This window comes from Diplotaxodon limnothrissa, linkage group LG3 (genome assembly GCF_057381915.1).
Source record: "Diplotaxodon limnothrissa isolate DT_005_m linkage group LG3, D_limnothrissa_male_GT1.1, whole genome shotgun sequence".
Classification (NCBI taxonomy): Eukaryota; Metazoa; Chordata; class Actinopteri; order Cichliformes; family Cichlidae; genus Diplotaxodon; species Diplotaxodon limnothrissa.
Genome location: NC_140598.1, coordinates 37,196,235 through 37,217,203, shown reverse-complemented (window position 1 = coordinate 37,217,203; position 20,969 = coordinate 37,196,235). Strand labels below are relative to the sequence as shown.

General features: G+C 41.0%; 2 protein-coding genes across 2 annotated transcripts; both read right to left on the bottom strand.

The window, feature by feature from the left end:
• Positions 1-1,485: 1,485 nt before the first annotated feature.
• LOC146635654 (transmembrane protein 184C-like) lies at positions 1,486-9,306 on the bottom strand. Its single transcript, XM_085348732.1, has 11 exons — positions 9,190-9,306; positions 8,780-8,910; positions 7,930-7,966; positions 7,561-7,766; positions 7,404-7,478; positions 6,520-6,613; positions 6,029-6,141; positions 5,831-5,930; positions 4,878-4,955; positions 4,605-4,698; positions 1,486-1,760 (listed from the first exon to the last, which is right to left on the bottom strand). Exons 1-11 carry the CDS (start codon positions 9,304-9,306, stop codon positions 1,486-1,488), a joined length of 1,320 nt encoding a protein of 439 aa, XP_085204858.1.
• Positions 9,307-12,338: 3,032 nt separating this feature from the next.
• On the bottom strand, positions 12,339-20,969 carry LOC146635653 (endothelin receptor type B-like). Its single transcript, XM_085348656.1, has 8 exons — positions 20,913-20,969; positions 19,189-19,988; positions 18,472-18,599; positions 16,376-16,577; positions 13,587-13,739; positions 13,372-13,508; positions 13,176-13,284; positions 12,339-12,499 (listed from the first exon to the last, which is right to left on the bottom strand). The coding sequence occupies exons 2-8, from the start codon at positions 19,696-19,698 to the stop codon at positions 12,401-12,403; spliced, it is 1,338 nt and encodes a 445-aa protein (XP_085204782.1). The 5' UTR covers positions 19,699-19,988; positions 20,913-20,969; the 3' UTR covers positions 12,339-12,400.

Below are 20,969 nucleotides of genomic sequence, written 5' to 3'. Positions count from 1 at the left end.
CATCCTTTCCAGCTTCATCTCTCTGCCATACCAATTGGTACAAGTCCCTTTCTCCATGCTTAGTGTCAAGGCTCACCTTGAACTCACTATAAGGCTTTTCCTTTGCCATTGGTCTAGCACCCCTAGCATTCTTATTTACACGACAACATTACTTTTTCTTTTCCTTTGAATGCTTCCCTGAAGTGATGACACAAAGCCTTGAAAAGTGAGTATAATGAGTAAAGTCATAGACATAATGAGACAAAACCAATGGATAGGCTACAGAACCTGCTGGTGGGCTGCTCGGGGATGTGCAAAGGGTCACTGGAGAACGCTGGTATCGATCCCGCTACCTCTCGCATGCTAAGCGAGCGCTCTCCCATTTGAGCTAATTCCCCTTTGTCGGTTGGGGATTGTAGCTTCATCTTGTCATATGGACCTTTAACTCCGGCGGATCTAAAAAGGACACCTCGCCTTCATGGGTTTCTGGGCATGCCAACTACAACAAGACCCCGTGGTAGAATCACTGCGCATACGAGACATTAAGGACCAACTCTAGTCTGGGCACTACACATTATGCTGGGAGACTGTCACCGTTTGTGGAAGCACCTTTCAGCTGCTTCTGGAGGAGATAGAATCTATAATAGGGAACTCAAAACTGGATTATAGATAGCATCTATAATCCAGTTTTGAGTTCCCTCCCCAGACGCCTTAACGCCCACTCATATCCTGGGCCATCTGACCTCAGGAATTCGCATGATAAGGTGGGGCCAGGTTTCACAAAGAGCTCACCCGAAACTCTGGCTGATTGGGACCCACACCCAGTTTCACACCTTGGCTCAGCCGATTAGAGGATCATCGGGGGGTCCTTTTGTCCCTCTGCGGGGGGATACTCCCACTAGGTTTAAATCTGGGACTCTCCACCATTTGACCTTAGAACTGAAGAAGCTTCTCCGATGAGAGGTGAAACGTCTTCAAGCAACTTAAAGAAGTCCAGATGCTTTTCTTAGCAAGCTCCTTTGACTACGATGACCTGGATGACTGAGAACCTTCACAGACATATTACTATGCTGATGTTTGTTCTTCAGATAGTTAAGGGATGTTTTTGAGTTATCAGAGGTACAGGACTACACTTGTGATTGCTCATAGCACAGTCTGTTTATTTATGTATAATAAGTTAGAAGAAATAGTCAAAGCTAGCTCGAATAACCTGCTGAAAACTCTCCAATCCTTTTCCTTCACACGCGACAGATACATTTATCAAAATTACATCATTTGACATCAAAATACATATTCAGACATTGAAATCTGAGTAGTTATTTTTAAATACCAAAGATTTCCAACAAACATGGCTTTAACGTTACAGTATGCTTGTATGCTTGGCTTCGTTTTTTTTTTAAACGTAAGTGCAGAAAGTTCAGAAGAGTTCATGTTTATAGTTTGTTTTAGATTTGAATACAGAAACTGAGAGTCTCTTTCTCTCCTCTTTGCTGTACGTCCCTGTTGTTATTGGGCTCCACCCGCCTGTGGAGGAGAACCTTCGCTGTCTTCATCCCAAGACGAGGACGTGAACCCAGCAGGAGCGGAGATAGAGTGGGGTGCCGTGGTGTGGCCGAGCCCCTGATAGCGCCCACTTGACGAAGGGGAGGTGGGCATCGACGTGGCTGCCACGACGATGGGGTCCTGCGAGGTGGCTGCGAGGAGGCCGGTGTGCTCAGTGTGCTCGGGTCGAGCCGCAGCACCGAAATACATCTTGTTGGGACGACCCAGGAACGTCCGACCTGAGCGGGGAGGGAGGAAACAAACATGTAACAGCTGCAGTGTCTTTTTTCCCTTTTTCTACACTCAAAATTACAGTTTTTCTCAGTCGCTTTGGTGCGTTTCTCAGATCAGAATTGAAATTCTCATAACTATTAGTTCAACCTCCACAACACTCAGTCATTTGTGCACATCATAGTAGCAATTTCTCCTCTCTCTGAACAAACTGCAAATGATTTTGGACATGAATCAGTTGCTTCCATACATTTCCCTGCTGCTTTCTGACATTTCCATTTGCTTATGTCATGTCAGTCAAAAGTAATCATACCTATGGATGCTGAATAGTCGTTCCCAATAAAACTAATAGTCATACATCCATTGCTTGAGTCATCACACACAAAATTGTTGAACTAGTTATCACATGCCAAATATTGGCCATCTGTCAAGCAAATACCTTTCTGTATCATTTTTCCTGGAAATGTCTCCGAAATTGAACAATTGATCTCAGGTGAATTACAGCTGTCACTCATGAGGAGGCCTGTGAAAGTTTAGTTGTAACCAATGACAAACAACTTGTTCACTGTCAATTATGGATGAATCCTGTGAATCCCCAATTGGCAAGCATATATAAACTGCGCAGGAGCTAGTGTGTACCATCTACACTTCTGTGACACAAAATGGAAGATCAGCACCGTGGAAGAGGGGTGAGGATGCGGGGAGGAAGGGGAAGGGGAAGAGGGAGAAGAGGCAGATATAGGCGGATTCCTAATGAAATAAGGGCTACAATTGTGGACCATGTTGTCAATCACGGCCTCACCATGGAGGAGGCTGGTCGAAGGGTGCAACCCAATATTGGAAGAACTACTGTCAGTTCAATCATTCAAACATTCCGTAGGGAAAACAGGTATGCAAACAGTAATACACTGTACTGTACTGTGCCATCTCAGACACATCACATGTTACTGTACTGTATTTGCAATTTCACAAAAAGTTCACTCTGCACCACATAGGATTGTAAGACAACCTCGCGGAGGCGGAAGAGGGCCCCTTTTTACCCCACAGCAAGAAGAAGCCATTTGTGCAATGGTCATTGCAAACAATGCAATAAAGCTGAGAGACATACAAAGCGCTGTCATAGAGAATTACACGGTATTTGGCCATATTGAATCTGTTTCAATTTCAACAATTGACAGAGTACTCAAGAAAAATGAAATCCACATGAAGCAATTGTATAAAGTGCCATTTGAACGAAACAGTGACAGGGTGAAGGAGATCCGTCACCAGTATGTGCAGGTAAAGCTGGTCTTCTATGTTCTGCACTGCAAACTGTTTTACAGTACTTCGTAGTTTCATGCAGTACACTTGCAATTCCACAGCACATACTCTACAATGTGTTTTACCAAATGCATGCATTACTGTTTGTTACTGTACACAGGCATATTGTGACATTGCATTTCTGTCTCTCTCTAAAGCGTGTACTGGAGCTGGAAGCCAGGGAAACACTGCACACATTCATATATGTTGATGAGGCAGATTTCAATCTGGCCAAAGGCAGAAGGCGTGGAAGAAATCGCATCGGACAGAGGGCAACCACTGAAGTCCCTGGTCAGCGCGGAGGGAATATTACCATGTGTGCAGCCATCTCAGACAACGGCGTCCTCACCCATGTCCCCCTTCTTGGTCCATACAATACCCAACATCTCCTGACATTTTTAGACACTCTTTACAGGGACCTAGTCCCTGAGAATGAGAGAGGTGGAGGCCAACTCAGCAAGTATGTTGTTGTCTGGGATAATGTCCGTTTTCACCACTCCCATCAGGTCAGAGAGTGGTTTGCAGCACATGACAGAATTCTGGTTGAATATCTCCCTCCATATTCCCCATTCCTTAATCCAATAGAGGAGTTTTTCTCTGCCTGGAGGTGGAAAGTTTATGACCGGCATCCACATGAGCAAATGGCCCTGCTAGCAGCCATGAATGCAGCATGTGACGACATCACAGCAGGGTCCTGCAGAGGATGGATTCGCCACTCCAGGAGATACTTTCCTCGCTGCATTGCGAGGGATAACATCTGTTGTGATGTAGATGAAAATATGTGGCCAGACAGACAGGAACGTCTGGATGTGCCAGAATGATTTACTGTACTGTTACATGTGCTGTTTATTGTTCACATTAGTGCACAGCTCTACTAAATGGGTGATTTTATGTTTACATGTATTCTACAGTGAACAAGTGACTGTAGCATATTTTTCTTTTGCACAATTCTGTAGGATTACAAACACTTCTACACAATGGAAATGTGAAACGTACGTATTCAGTGTCTCAGTTACTCCCAAGACTCCCATAACATCTACAGTGACTTACTGCACATTTCAGATGGCTGTACAGGTAGGCCATAGTGCTGTCGTCAGCATTTTCAGGTGTCACCAATTGTTTTTGCAATGGGAAACACTGAAATTATAAACTGTCATAGTGGAAACATGACAATGCCATTTGACTATCTTGTTCATAAAGATGGTGTCAAGACTTTTCATTTTGATGGCACTGACAGTTTCATTGACATGGATACTTGCTTTTGAGGTATGGATAATCAATTCTGTGCATGTGACGTGCTTTTGCAGGCTATCCACTAGGTTTTGCAGTTTGCACTAATTGTTTTGGGAAATGCACTAACTGCTGTGCAAATGTTAATGGTGTTCTGAGAAACGCACCAAAGCAACTGAGAAAAACTGTAAGAACATCTAAAACAGAGAGAACAGTAGCACCAAAAGCAGTTTAGCCCCATTTCCAATCACTGATGTGTTCCTCAACAAACTGCTTCAGTGTCATTTCCACATACTGTGATGATTTCTGAGTCAGACACTCACCAACATGGCGGACCTGCTCACTGACATCAGCTCTGATATCAGAGAAATCCCACATGGCCAAAAAGCTGTCAAAACACGACCCCTCCTCTGCTTCCTGATGGACAGAAACAGATAGACAGATAGATAGATAGATAGATAGATAGATAGATAGATAGATAGATAGATAGATAGATAGATAGATAGATAGATAGATAGATAGATAGATAGACAGATAGATAGATAGATAGATAGATAGATAGATAGATAGATAGATAGATAGATAGATAAGGTTACCTGTACATAGGGCTTGTAGGTGAAGGTATAGTGGTGAGCGATGGCAGCCAGAAACATCTCTATGCAGATGATGAAGTCCTATATGAGTAAAAACTCAGTTATCTTTCAGAATAGAAACAGCAGCGTAAAATGTGTTTAACTGTTTTAAAAAAAAATTGATTTCCTTATTTTGTGCCTTGTGTTTTTGTGTGCCTCTTGCAGTCATTTCACCTTAAGAAGTCAGTTTTTCTGATGTTTCATCCTGTTTCATTTTAGCTGTTCCATCAATTCATGCAGAAAGACCAGAAATATATACAAATTTGTACTGAATGGTTTACTTTTCCATCATCTTTTGTGTTGGTTTGATTCCAGATGTGAGAGTCAGAGTTCTGTCTGATATCAGGCAGCTTTTCTGTCATATTTCGAGGATGTACCTGTTTAAATCCCTCCCTGCTGCTCAGTCTTCTTCTTCTTCTTCCTGGACCCTCAAAGTTTTCAGTGTACCTTACTGTTTTCACAAAGTGCCTTAGGAAACACTGCACTGCTGCTGAGTGTGATCCTAATATCACACTAATGATGTTTACAGTACTTCATTTCACCTAATTCTCCATATTATTTTGTGACTTTGCTTCTGTTTTTGGTGTGATACTTCATTTTTTGCATTTTTAGTTCAACTCCTTGATGTTTGGGCTATTGTTGGTTTCTTGCCAGTTTTTCTGCAGCACCCATCAGCAAGTGTCATTAAAGTCCTCTTTTTATTCTGCTACTCAGTTTTCATGCTTTATCTGAACACTGTGGCATTTATTTTCATCGCTTTTACTGTTTTTAGTTCATTTGTCTTCTAATCTGTACAGAAAGCTGAATGTTGCTAAATTTTAATCTCTGCTAAAAGTCCAGGAAATCTCACCTGTTATCTAAACATGAAGACAAATAAATCAAAGGTCAGCTGACTGATGCAGCAGTATGATCTGTACCTGCAGACCAGTAGCCACGGCCTCCACGCTGTCCCAGTCCCAGGTGTGTTTGTCAGAGATCACACCAACCTTCACCAGCAGTGCTATTAAAACCGCCTGCCTGGAGACAAAATGAATGTATCAGCACTGCATCTGTTTAAAGGGAAAAATGAAACGGCTCAAAACCCAAAGCTATTACAATCACACTCCCATTCTTACCAGAAGGAGACGAACACGACCAGTTTGACACAGAGGAACTTCCCCACAGGCCTGATGGGCATCAGCTCCTCCCTGAGAGCTCGATAGAGCAACACCAGACAATACATGGCAAACTGCAGAGAAAGAAACAAAAATATAATTTTGGAATTTTACTTGATCTCTTGTTCACAGAAATCATAGATTTTAAATTTAGTATTAACTGAGATAACCTAAAAAAAAAGCCTCAGCGATCAGTTTTCACTTTTTCTGAAGGATACTGGCTTAAAAAAAAACTGTGTAAAGGTTAAACAGGGTTCAGGTAAGTTTCGGGCTGGGGGCTAATGTTTGTACTACATGCTCTGATGTAATGCAGTCTCATACCAGATGTTCAAATACAAAAAACCCCACAATAATCCAGATGTAACCAGGTGTGCTAACAACCAGAAACAGGTGTATTTGACACACTGGGAATGCGAAACTGCTGCTCTGTGATGATGACGCTGAGTCTTTACCAGCTGTGATATGTTGTTGATTATGACCAGGTAGGACCAGGCGTTTCTGAAGCTGAAGTTTGCTTCATCATAAACCCCACAGAGCTGACAGATGCTGCACACAAAAGCAATCAGTCACTTTAGCAGGTCACAAACTTCACTGTTTTTTCAGTTTGCTCTCAGATTACAAAACATATGAAAACATCTACACTTTCCCAAACTGAGGTAGAAAAATAAAGAAAATGGTGTACAGTACTCTACTGTTCCATGTGGATATCGCTGTGAATACATACGTGGGAAAAACAAGTTACTGTAAATTTTTACAGTAGAAAAAACGGCTTTTATTTTCATTTTCAGTCAAGTCAGAGGTGATTTTCATTCTGTTTTTTTTTTTTAAATATTACTGATTTTGAACATTATTTTCTAGTTCAAGTAAAAATATCAAGACAGTGATGTTTATAAAATAATATATAATGAAAACATTTTGTTTCACTTATAAATCAAAACTGTTGAATGAGGTTTGAATAAAAATGTCATGGTTGCTAACAGCAGGATTCTGTACAGCCTTAACAAGCAGAAGATCAGTGAAAACGCAGTAAAGAAAATACTTTCTGTTAGGCTCATGTGATGAGCACAGCTCTGAGTAAAGGTCTGTTTGGACCACAGGAGAGTTTTAGGTGATAAAATGGGCCACGGCTGCTCTAAGTAGGTTAGCAGTGATTGAATTATCACACTAAACACAAGGAGAGGTTTCATCCTGCATTACTAATCATGTTGGAAAAAACAGATATATTTCAACAGCTAACAGAAAGACTACAGCCAATAGCTGGAATCAACATCAAGTATTACTGCTACAGTTACAAACATTAGGCTATAAAACATTACAGTTATAGCACGAAACTCACAGCGCTATCACTGTGGTAACTGGTCTGACCACAGTGTACTGCAGGACTCCCAGCTTACACCTGAACAGCAGCACCCTGACAGAGAGAGAAAAAACTTAACATGCATCCATTCATCACACACTTTGAACTCCCTCTCTGTGACCTCCCTTCTTCTTACTCTCCCATGGGCCATGGTGGGCAGCAGCACAGCGGGGGCAGATGTGGCTGCTGCTGCTGGACCTCCAGCATGAGCACCAGGCTGGGGTACTGGTTACTCAGGAAGTTCAGCAGGAAAACCAGGAAGTTGTAAATGACGTAGGCCTCGTAGCACTCCCTGCACGTGTCCACGTAGATGGCCAGGTTGGGATATCGCAGGGCCAGCCACTGAAAGACGTTCAACAAGCAGAAATCATAAAGGTCACATGAGGGAAAGAATTTGATGAATTTCATTAAGTGTAAAAGAGTTATAAACACGGCAAAGGAAGAAAATACTGAAGGGTCTGTGTCGCTGGATGTCTGTGTTCGTTTGTGTGTAACAATAACTCACACTGTCCAAACTGTAGATCGGCACCATCCACAGTATCCTGTTGAAAAGAGACAGAGCAAGCTAACTTTAGCTCATAAGTTAGCACTCCACTAAACATCACACAGCCACTTATAGTCCCAAAAACAACATGGCAACAACCATAATGCTAAAGTTAACGCTTCAGAACAAGAGATTAAAAAATAGTGGGTGAAGTCAAAGTGGCTACATCCAACGTTTATATGCAGTCTGTGTAAGTTATGCCACATAGTCCAACCACTGCAAGCTCTGGAGACCAGCAGCTCTGCTCAGAGTTGTTCTTATCATTTTTTTTTCAAACTCCTGTTTGACTAAAAAAATCTTAATATAGTGTGGAGTAAGTAATTCTAACAATTTCACATCTACTGATACATTTGGATTTAGACTTTTATTTTGAAAGGTAGACTCATAAATGTTCCAAGTTTGTTTTAATTAAAAATCAAATGCTGAGGCAGGTTTATCTTGCTGTAATCATCCCTGCTGCTCACATTGGCCTTTCTGAAGTGTTCCCAGCATAACAGATGGAGGAAAACATCCTCAGAGCTTCACTGCTGAAGCTAATTTTAGACTTTTCAAATTAGATTAAATTTAATAGCTACCAACAAGAGTAGGCTTTTAGGCACAAAATACCCACTTTCTGCTTTTTCCTTCAACTTCAGCATCCAGCTTGAAATCTGCAGCTTATTTCATTTTTACACCTGATGCCTCGTTGCTGACGTCAAATACAACAGTCCTAAAGTCAGACTCTGTCAGACCTGCTTCAGTGTATCTGTGGAGATATTTAGAGTGTTTGAAGACAGAACTGAAGTGCATGTGTGTGTGTGTGTGTGTTTACCTGATGATGGGCTTCTGCAGCTCAGGCTGTGTGTAGTGCACCATGTGCTGCAGGATCCCCCACAGCGAGATCGGGATGGTCAGAAACACAAAGACGCCAGCGATGAACCAGGCTTTACTGTGAGTGCCGACCTGCACGCAGACACAGACCGCAGGCTTTAAAGTGTATCCAACATCCTTCCTGCAACATCACAGTTAGTCACTGCAGGACTGTTGTGTTTTTTTGTGCAGTGAGAACACTGCATAAATAAAACTCCACCCTTTTTATACATTAAAGATAAAAAACAGATAAACTACTAAAGATGAGTCCATCTTTTATATACAGTCTGCTTATTACAGCATGAACAGGGGGCTACGAGATCATGCGACTATGTTTGGTCCACAGATGAGCACAGGTGGAGGTGTCAGTACTTTGTCCTTCTGCAGCTCCCAGATGCAGAGCGGCAGCACAGCGACCAGCAGGAGGGCATAAAGCACCAGAACCAGCGGGCGGATCCACCTCCTCCACTCTGCACATGTACACGGCATGACGGCAGCTTCACCCTCAACGCAGACTACAGGCACACATCCTAAACCACAGACCACAGGCAGGTTGTTAAGGCGGACAATTAAAATTGCTGCAGCATGTGTAATTAACCCGTTCATTTCATTACACACTCTTTATTTGACCTGAAAATCACAATTTTGAGCAAATGATTGCATAAAAATCTTAGCAAACTGCACAAAAAGAGCACAGATTTACTTTATGATGGCATTTGTCTGGATTAATAATGACAAAAGGATGTGTAATTTGACTTGTGCTTACTTAACAACTTAACACTCTGCAAGCTGGCACTGATTCCAACCAGATAAACAGACATTTCTGGAGAATATCTCTGTGAAAAACCCTCCACACAATCTTTCAAATTGGAGTTTTTAGTATTTAAAACACCTGTTAATTAGCCCATAAACAAACTAAAGTATGACACTAGTGTTGAGCGGAGAAAACTGCCTTATATTTATTTATTCTGTCAGTAAAAGCCAATAAAATATCAATAAAACTTTGTAAAACGCAACCTTGGACTTAAAATCTCCACTAACTGCATACAAAGTTTGGATTTTGCCAAATTAGAACTGATAGAATACATTTTAAAAAATCTAGCTTATGTTTAAATAAGTAAAAAGTAATTATTTATGGGTCCTACTCTTGAAGTTAGACTGATTTATAGCACTAAAACTCAAATAAACTGAAATCTGTGGGTAATATTTTGGTAAACAGTGCACTATGTGATTCCTATTATACCAAAAAACACATAAGTTTAATATCTTAAGGGCTTTAGGAACCACCACTGTATCCATCCATATTAATTAGGTATATTAGCCTTAAACGTGTTAAAATGACCGTTGGGGTTAAAGCATCCCTCATGTAGCCTCTTAAAGGCGTATTACAGCTTTAAAATGTCGTAAAAATCTTAAATGCCCAGCGTGTAATGAGGTCAGTACACGGTGTATTCTTCAGGCATCACCACCTTTATCCGCTGATCAGTTAAAAAGCTGCTGGTTCGATACAATAGATTTAAACCGAACTGTTAAAAGAAGAAAATGTGGACCGTTACGGCGGAAGACGTTCACTCAGAGCGACGGTTGGCCTGCTTTCATCCTCACTCCGTTCTCTGTTACCAGGCAACGCATCCTTCCTCCGCCCAACCACACGCTGCAAAATGAAGCCCAGCTGATCCCCTTTGATGTTTTCAGTAGACCCCAGATCACTGTCAGACCACCGGACTGATCCGGATCGATCGACCACACACACCGATGTCCGTGTTCGCCCTTTCCCGTGTTTACGCGCCCACGTCATAGGCTGGGACCTCACCCAGCTCCCCGCTGTCCGTCAGTCACGTGGTCAGCGGAAAAGCGCCACAAACAGGGCGTGAACTTTCAAATTAAATTACCTCTGCTCAAGGACATGTTTTTCGTATGTATGGAAGCTCGTTGACGCCAATAAAAAAATATTTCTTAAAATATTTTTAGACTTAAACAATATTGTAAACATTATTAGTAATAATGCAGAAAAAAAATCAAAATGCTAAATTACAATTATGAGATTAAAAGTCAGAATGATGAATCAACTAATTCAAACTATGAGACATATTATGAAATTAAAAACTAGGTTACAAAGTAGCAGAGTAAAATAATAAAAGTATCTGAAAACAATAAAGTTATGAGACAAAGAAAATGTATGAGAGTCAGATTAAATATTTTTGTAAAATTTCAATATATAATTTGAAATATGTAAAATAAAATTGCCTCACAGAGCTGACAGCATGATGCGTGTCCCTCTGAAAGCCCTATCTGGGAACCAAAGGACTGAGTGCATTTACAGAAGCTCTTAACTGCAGTGCACTGGAAAAAAATCAGACATTTAGCACTCACACACACATATAAAAACCAAAGCAGAGCTTCATGAGCATGTGGAGAATATACTTTTATTAACAAACACGTGTAATACTTATTAAACAAGTCACAGTAAGTATAGATATAAAACAGATGAATAGTTCAACACTAGTAACTTCAGTCCATGTGCTGACATGTTTAGAGACTTTGGTGGAAGTCAGATTGTTGGTCTGATCGCTGCTCCACAGCACACACAGGTTTTATATTTCACTTCATTTAAATTTCAGCTTCAGCTGCGAAAGCAGAAAGACCCTGACGTTTGCATTTACCATCACGTGTGACGTTTGATTTTGTGCGATGTGATGCAAAATTTCAGCCTCTAGAGGACGCTATTGTACCATTTGACATCACAATTGTTTCTGTTTGCACTAACTGAATATTATTTTACATGTTTAAACAACAATAAATAGGATGCATAAAAGAAAAAAGAAAAAATGGCTGCGTGCAACTCAGACACATCTAAGATCTAGAAAAATGAAACGTTTCTGTTAATTCAGAGACAATGCACTGTTTTTGTGGACACACTTCAAAATCTACAGAAAAAAATATCAAAACAAGATTTATTTATTTTTTTATCAAGTATGAAAATAAAACAAGAAATTCTCTCTTGTTTTAGATGGTTTTTCAATCATGAAAAAATATTGCTATTTCAAATTGATCTGATAAAATAAGATTTTGTTAATTTTCTTTTCTTTAGTAAAAACAAAGATTTGCTGTCATTTAACAGCTTATCTGCAGTAAAAGTTAAAGGGCACAAAAACACATTATTTACGTTATCATAATTAATGTAATACTTTGTTTAGCCACAAGAGGCCCAACACAGACCGTGGGTGATGAGGTCCGGCTCATTTGGCTTTCCAATTCATCCCAAAGATGTTGGATGAGGTTGAATTCGGAGCTCAGGGTTTGAGGAAAACCTTTTCTTTTCTTTTTTTCGAAGGAACTCGAACTTGTCACTAAACATTTAAACGTCACTACACTGCAGCTATAAGGTCTGACACATAGTATAACTATATCACATATAATACACATAATATAATACAGAATTGAATAAATGCACTAATAAAGGTAAAGACTACACATGAAAGCGCTGGTGTACTCTGTGCTGTATTTCACACACAGTCAGTGTCTCTGTGTGGCTGCTGGTTCAGCGCTCAGAGCTGCAGATGCAGGCGAGTGTCCTGCTCGCTCAGTGGTCAGTGTGTTTGTACTGCAGGCTCGTCCCATGGTGGAGAGGCAGCATGCTGTTAGAGAGAGAGCCAGAGTAACACCAGCAGCACAGACAGGACTGCAGAGAGACAGACAGACAGACAGAGGGGAGTCAGGTTAAAGGCGTACCTCTTTCAGCGACTCACAGGAGACACATTGTTGAAAGAGCAGAGAACCACCTCAGCACCTTTAGTATCCTGATATAGCATTATCATCAGCTTGACCTTCAGATCAATCTATTGACCTTGAAGAGGAGGTCAGTGGTCAAATGTGGCATGATATTTTAAGTCTTTATAGGGTATTTTCTCCTGTATGTGTTGCATACACACCACACGTGTAGGGATCATAGTTCTTAAGTTAAGGCTTTAATTCAACCATTAATTCGTTGAGTTGACCTTGAAGGTGTTGGTGGATGTGAGCTAAAATTTAATGGATTGTTAACATGACCTCACTCACACCCCTTTATGTGCTAATTCGGTGGAGTGCCTCTTTAACCCTACAGAACTAACTTCCCATAAGTCTCCTATCATAGGTCACGACCTTTCCATGTTTATACATCTCCCCTCTCATTCTGTCCTCTAGATAATTCCATTCTGGGAGCATCTGATAAGTTTCTGTTTCTCTGTTATATCTATCTCACGCCCTTTGACCCCGTGACCTTGCTGCGATGCTACGCTGGCACAGAAACAAGCAGATTCTTGGCAGTCTAGATTAAAAACTCGCTCTCACACAGCGCAGCCATGTTCAGTGTTTACCTTGAAGCAGTTTTTGAACTTCTTGGACACAAAGAAGAGGATTATGGGATTGATGCAGGAGTTGATGGTGGCCATGTTGATGCCGATGTAGTCGAGGACCAGCAGGAAACTAGAAAATGTAGACACGTGTAAACAGCCAGAAAAAAACAAACAGAAAAAGCTTTGTTTTCCCAGCAGTGCATGATGGTTGGCCTACTTCAGGAGTTCACATCGCTGCTCACTGAGGTCTCGATCATAGATGATCTTCTTCAGCAGGCGACCCAGATGGAGAGGAAACCAGCACAAGGCGAAGATCAACACCAGGCAGAACACGACCTTAGCGACTTCTCTCCGCTGCAGAGAGGACTTTGCATAAGAAGCTTGTTTGTGTGTTAAAGATAAACAGCCTTTTTTTTCAGTGTTGGTGATCACCTGCTTGAGGTGCTCGGTCAGCGAGATCTTCAGACTTTCTTTCTCGTGTTGGATCATCTCGCAGGTCATGAGGCTGTAGAAAATGGCTGAGCAGGCCAGAGGGATGCAGAAGTAGAAACCAAAAAACCACCAGTCCTTGGCTTCGATGTAGTGCTGAAAAACACAGAGACAACCACATTACACCCACAGACTGTACATAAAGGATGGACATAGTAATGTTGGTTTTGGAAACTTCAGCTTTAACATCCTGGCCACCATCGTCTTGTTTTTGGAGACACGAGTGACCATATTTCAATGCTAGCCTGTATTCACAGATTTTTTCTGGATGTAAAAACTTTCTAGAATCTGTTGGTTCACATCACAGTGCTCTAGAGCCAACAGCTGACACATGCAGCACAGACCTGAAACAGCTTTACTACATAGCATCCTGCAGGTGTTTTATACCCATCTCTCTGTGCTCTCGTTTTTTCTCTCAGCAGATGGTTACCCGTCATAAAACCCTCCTCACAGGCAACTGTCTGGTTGTTCCCCATAAACGTGCCCGTGTTGGCCCACCATGGGTAGCTGTGGGTAAATGAGCCCCTGCATGGCCTCGTCCGGGGTCACTGACCCAGTGTTTTTGAGTTTGGGGGCTTTCAAGTTTTGTTTATTTAAGTATTCTGCTTGTTTCTGAGTTTGCTTTTTGTTTAAATTTTCTTCATGTGTTTTCTTTAGAGTGTTTAGTCTCATTCTTAGTTTCTGGTTGTATTACAGTTTAGTTACCCTCGGTGTATTTGTTCCATCCTCTCCTGTTAGTTTCCTAGTGTTACGTTAATTTGTTTCTGCATGCTGCTATTTAGATTTCACTTCCTGCTTTATTTTGATAGTTATGTGTCCTTTTTCTTTCTTTGTTTATGGATTTTGCATAATATTTATTTGCCAATAAAGGTGGGGGGTTTTTCTGTTTAATTCTAACTGCCTCCACACATCTGCATCTGGATCCTCAGTTTCACTCTCCACACAGTCTGTAAAATCCACAGACTGCAGCAGTGTGGGCAGGACAAACCCACGTTTATCTCCCGTGATCCTCAAATGAGTGCACATACACAGAGTCGACAGCAGTTTAGCCCCTTTGGGTTTTCTATAGACATACCCACTATGGGCTTGTCCAAAGAAAACATGTGGGCCCCATAGCTGCTGTCCTTTTGGGCCTCCATATGAGCCTCAAGGGGGCATGTGTCGGCTCTGAGGCTTTTTATCTTACATTATAAAGGGTATTGTTTGCGGTTCTGTATACTATATAAAATTGATCCTGGATTTGAGTTCAGCTGGGACCTTTATGTCAGCAATTTAACCCCCCCTCCTTGCGTAAATCTCTCCTGACTGTACATAGATGTGCTTGGTAGGTTAACTGATGATTCCAAATTGGCTGTAGGTATGCATATGAGTGTGAACAGTTATCTGTCTCTCTGTGTTGGCACCATGATGTTCTGGCCTCCTGTCCAGGTGTACACCACCTCTCACCCTAAGTCTACTGTGATAGGCTCCTGAAAATCTGCAGCATACTGTAATTGGCAGCTGGATGTTGGTGTAGGTGGAGGGGTTGAAACAGCAATCACTGACATGGTGCATTGACATGTTGGAGGAAGAGATGGGAAATTAAATAGACTGACAGTTTGCGAGGGTGTGTTTGGTTTTCTGTTAGTTATACTAACTTTGCACTTGTTTTCCAGAGATTCAGGAAAAGGAGGAGCACAACAAACACCAGCTGGCTGATAAATCCAATTAGTGTGTGTGGATAAATATGCTGGTGATTTGATTTCAGCTCCCTTCTGTGTCTGATCCAAAACATGTTGGAAATGACTCATTAATTAATCCATGTTCCTTGAATGCTGCAGGAAGCTGGCATTACCATCATGAATCAAAACTTTTCCATGTAGGAGAGTGCAACATTAGAGTGGACCAAGCCCACAGCCACACTAATGGGAAATGAACTGGGTTAAAATAAACCCACACTATCCTTTAATAAGCCCATGTGAACATGTTCGTCTTTCTAAACTTTGCTTTTTGTTTATGACCATGATTGTGATCTGTGTTTGGAGCTGGTAGCTTGTACTTGAACCCAGCTGCTTTGTTACGTCAAAGATTCAGTTTTAATATGCAAACACAACACCTGATAGCAGGTCAGCTGACCCAGGTTCAGATTCAAGTGCCTGTGCTGTTTGTTTGTGCTACTCATGACCTGGAGACATAAACAGGAAATGTTGTCCTAAACGTCTGAGTTAAAGAGGCCTCGCCCAGAGACGTAAAAACCACGAGTCCATGGAAATGGACGAAAGTGGCCACTTATTTCCCGTCCATGGAGACCATTCATCTTAAAGTGGCATCATGATCAAACCTGACACACGGCTTCTTGCTTTTACCTGATATCTGTTAAACTGTAGCACAAAGTACCAAAGTGCCATGTCTAATGTTTGTGCAAACACTCACACTGGTGCCTCTGGTTCAGTATGTTTCCCAAGGATACTCTGGCATAGCTGGGATAGCTAAGAATTGATAAATCTTTACCACTCCCTACCAGCTCATTCTCTCATTCTCTTATTGTTTTACCTTCAATTTTCTATTTGACATACCACTTAAAAAAGCTTCCTTACAGGTGAAAATACTATTAAGAGACACGTGAGAGCTGTGGAGGATGTGAAGAAACTGTTGTAGCAGCCACTAGTCAGTTTTGAGGGTTAAATATTTATCAGATGTTCCCATAAACACACACACGCCCACATACGCAAGCTCTCAGAGTGCAGACTCACTTTCAGGAAGGGTGTGTTCCTGTGTGACAACATGCAGACATTGAAGCTATGGTTGTTGTATGTGGAAGGGACCATAGTGAAGGTGACAGCATCCGGCACAGCCAGCACCACCGACAGCACCCAGATCACCATAATCTCCACCGCTGTTACCGTGGGGAGACCCGTGCCCTGCACCCGTGACCAGGATGCCACAGCTCGGTACCTGGAAGTAAGATGGAACAGTTTGAAAAATACGTCTTCTGTTAATGTTCATGAAAAATATTCATTCCATAAATGTTAGTTTCACACATAGTTTTAGCACAATGACAGATTTAAATCTAATCTGATGCAGATCTTGTTTCCTTTTCATATTTTCACACTTAGAAAGTAGATAAACCTCCTGATTTCTTAGTTTTTTGCATATTTCTCACACTTACATGTCTCACATCATCAAACCAATTTTAATGTTTGACAAAGATACCAGAGCAAATGCAAAATTCAGCTTTTAAATGATGATTTAATTTAATAAGGATGAAAGTAATCCAAACCTACCCAGCCCTCCTAAACGTCATAACTGGTTGGGCCTCCGTTGGCAACAAAATTAGCTAGATAACTGGCAATGAGTCTTTCTAATCACTGTACAGGAACTCTGGCCCACTGTTCTTTCTAGAATTGGTTTAATTTGGTCACATGAAGGTTTAAGGTCATGTCAACACATCTCAATCTAATCTAACTCCAGACTTTGACTAAACCACCCCAAAAAACCTCTCCTTCTTCTTCTTTTTATTTATTTTTTGAGGTGCACTTAACCCAAGTTTACTTGTCTCCTAGTATTCAGTATTTTCTGGTAGAAAGCAGAATTCATGTTTCCATCTATTATGGCAAGTTGTGAAGTTAGTTTTATGCCAGATGTAACTCAAACCTTCCAAAAGATTTCGCCTCGTCAGGTCACAGAATATTTTCCCAAAGGTTTTGGTGATCATTAGAATGTAGAAGGCTTTTTGTTGTTTTTGGTCAGCAGGGGTTTTCTGCTGGACTCTCCAATGGATGCCATTTTTGCCCAGTTTCTTTATTGTTGAATCATAAACTTTGACCTTAACTGAGGCATGTGAGGCCTGCAGTTCTTTGGATGTTGTTCTGGACTATTTTGTAACCTCCTCGACGAGTCGTCAATGTTCCAAGTTTTCTCTGTTTGTGGATAATTGCCTTCAGTGTGGTCCAGTTGAGTCCAAAAACCCTTAGAAATCACTTTTTAACCCTTTTCAGATTGACAGATGTCACTGACTTTGTTTCTCAGCTGTCTCTTTAGACTATAGCATGATGTGCTGTCTTTTGATATCTTTTTGCCTGCTTGACTTTATCAGACAGGTTCTATTTAAGTGATTTCTTAATTCAGCTGGTCTGGCAGTAATCAGACCTGGGTGTGACTGGTAAAAATTAAACTGAGCTTTCCAAAATATTTGGATAATCACAGTTAATTTGTGATTTAACAAGGGTGGACGATTAATAGGGTTTTTTGTGTGGTTTTTTTACTAGGTAGGTAGGTTTGGATTTTTTCCCTCAATGAATGAAATCATCATTCAAAATGTGGATTTTGAATTTACTCCAGCTCTGCATACAAGCATCACAAGGCCATGCTGGTCTCTTTAGACTACAGCAGCTTTGACAAACAGTAGCCTTTTTAAAACAACAAGCGCCACTATTTGAGGTTTAAGACTACGACTAGAGGCTGATGACAGAGTCTGTTTTTTTAGACATGTAGATATTTTTGATAAAGGGCATATCTGGATACGACCATCAGCCCAGTGTTCCTTCAGTGGGCTGGTTTCAGTCATTATGCAAATGTATTGTTTATAATAATGTAATAATAATGTATAGTTATTGTAATGTATTGTTTATAATAATGTAATAATAATGATTAGTTATTGTAATGTATTGTTTATAAGATTGGAAACCTGCAGTCAGCTGAGACTAAAGAAGTCACTTGGATGAGTGACGAAACGTTTCTCCCACAAAACGCTACGTCCAGATGAACAGAATCAACTTTTGGAGATTTACTTTCCTGGATGATTGAGAATGCACCAAGAAGATCATCAGCATAGTAAAATTTGTATTACCTGTCCACACTCAGAGCACACAGGCTGAGGACGGTGATGCCGGCTGAAGCTTTCTGCACAAAGGGAACCAGCTTGCAGAGGAACAGCCCAAAGTCATTCTCGGCAAAGGGCCACCTCATCGCCAAGGGCTGCACACACACACACACACACACGGACAAACCGAGAGAGCTTTAAAACAGTGTGTGAGCAATCACAATCAGCAGGATATTTTTGGGTTGTTATCAGTACGACACTCAACTTCCTGATAGAGACACTCAGCTAGGAAGTGGTTTTGTTCCCCATCATATTGTCCATGTTAGTGCTACACAGGTCATAAATATTAAACCTCCTGATATTGTCAAATGTACTCTTAGAGTTAGGCTTTGATGTTATTTTAGCCACATGCTAAACTGGCAACTTTTCAGAAAAAGATTCTTTGGCTTCCAGTAAATCTTTGAACTAATTTTAAAAGCTTTGTGAGGTCAGACTCCCGCTGATATCCCAGATCCACTGAGACCTCGTTCCAACAGTTGACCTCTCCCACCATCTGATCAGAGCCTTTTAACTCTTCTACTCTTTTGAGCTTCTTGCACTTAAATTTTCTTCAGGACTTCAGGTAAAAACCTATTAAAGGTCACATGTTTCTTAAATGCTACCTTTTGGGATTTTCAAGTCAGTAGATTATGAAAGCTATTGAGGTGTTAAAAGGATTAATACATATAAACTTAAGTCCGGTACCTTATAGACATGGATCGGCATGACTATTGTGATGTATATCAGGTCCCCGAGGGCGAGGCTGGCTATGAGAGCGTTGGGTCCATTCCTCATGCTTTTGTTTTGGGAGATAATCCTCAGCAGGGTGGCGTTGCCAATGATTCCCACAATAAAGATCGAACAGGAAAGCACGACATTGATGTACCTGAAGGTTGCTTTCATTTTCACATTGACTGAGCACCTAACCACCGTAGATGTATTGGTGGACGGTTGTTGTTCTTTGTGTTGCTTCAGCTTTTGGAAGTGTTGCTTTCCGTGACCACTCTTCTTCTCATTATTTTGCAAATGATGCGAGCCTGGGTCTAGAGGTTGGTCAGTGCTGTGGAAGCCTGGCAGATCAGACATCACCAGATTTGAGAAAGATGGCTCTGATGTGGGGTTATGTTGGCAGACAGCTGGATCAATAAATGACAAACACCAGACAATCAGCAGCAGGATGAACCCAAAGGGCATGGAGGAAATTCTGTGTCCCATCCTGGAACCCTTCACCGAATCTGCTACTGCGACTCCAAAAATTCTTATGGACTGCTACTTCTAAACCACTTCCCAAATTTAGAGAAAAATCTGGAGGTAGTAGTGTTTCTAAAACTTTCTGTAGCTTCAAAACTGATTCCAGAAGATCCCTGTTTGGCTGCTCAGATTCAGAAACTTGTTCAAAAGTCCTGAATTCTGGGACTCCAGAATCTTTGTTTCTCTTTGTGAAGCTGGGCTGAAAGGGGACGTGAAAGTGATCGTGGTCCTCAGATGAATCTGCTGTTTTTGGTCTGTGGAGAGGGTAGAATGAACGTGACAGGTGATTGGTTAGTAAAGGCCGCTTTTGAGGATTTTAGTTGTATATTTAAAGATATTAATCCTATAAGATGTTAATATTTGGCTAGATATTTCTACATTGAGATAATTCACAGGGCTTGCAGAGGTAATCTCCAAGGAGCAACCTCCAGGACTGGAAAATGAAGCCTGTGAAGTTGCAAATTCCAGTTCTTCTGATGTCCTCTTGAGGCTGACTTCAGCAGTGAGTAAAGCCCCATAGACTCCCATGGTAAAATGTTTTACAGCAACTTTACAGCATTACATTTTTTTAATAACTCACCTATCTGGATACTGGAGTAAGGAGCTGACTAAAGTCTGCTGCACTCAAAAAAGGAAATTGGTGGTTTTTACATTTACAAAAATGGAACTTTTAATTTGTACAAAATAATTTAATGTTTATGGTGAACCTAATTAAATCATGTAGTATCTGTATGAAATTCAACAACTTAATTTATTCCTGCTGAGATGACAGGATGCAATCTAGTATGAGTGGTTAGTTGCCTGGGCTCATGAAATTCACAAGATCACACAAAATTTCAAACCGCAGGGAAAACACTGGAGTTATAAACGCAGACAACTACACACACCACGTATTGAACTTTATTGTTTGAGAATGTACTTCTTGACACTTTATCTGGTTTTACTTGTTTGGGCCACCTCAGATCAGACTGGGCTCAGTGAACTCTCACTTTACTCCTAAACCACAGACATAACAGAGACGTGTTTGAAGGACAGAACAGTCAGCTGGTGTCAATAAGGCATAAAAAAATTAAAGACAGATCAGAGGTGTGAACTCGTCAGAATGCACTGCTGGCTCACAATTCAAATTTACGTCTGTATAAATGTATGAAATATGAAAAGAAGTTTAAAAATCTCACCTGTTTGAGTTTTTCTGTCTTTGTCTGTCACTTCCTCTTAAAATAAATCCTTCCAAA

Excerpts from the sequence above, each read along its gene's own strand:
- LOC146635654 (XM_085348732.1), bottom strand. The coding sequence starts at position 9,306 with ATGCCGTGTACATGTGCAGAGTGGAGGAGGTGGATCCGCCCGCTGGTT. Across the intron at positions 7,767-7,929 it reads CGATCTACAGTTTGGACAGT|TGGCTGGCCCTGCGATATCC; the intron begins GTGAGTTATTGT and ends AACGTCTTTCAG. Across the intron at positions 4,956-5,830 it reads CCGTGGCTACTGGTCTGCAG|GACTTCATCATCTGCATAGA; the intron begins GTACAGATCATA and ends TTACTCATATAG.
- LOC146635653 (XM_085348656.1), bottom strand. The coding sequence starts at position 19,698 with ATGGGACACAGAATTTCCTCCATGCCCTTTGGGTTCATCCTGCTGCTG. Across the intron at positions 13,509-13,586 it reads TGACCGAGCACCTCAAGCAG|CGGAGAGAAGTCGCTAAGGT; the intron begins GTGATCACCAAC and ends TCCTCTCTGCAG. Across the intron at positions 12,500-13,175 it reads AGTTCAAAAACTGCTTCAAG|TCCTGTCTGTGCTGCTGGTG; the intron begins GTAAACACTGAA and ends GTCTCTCTGCAG.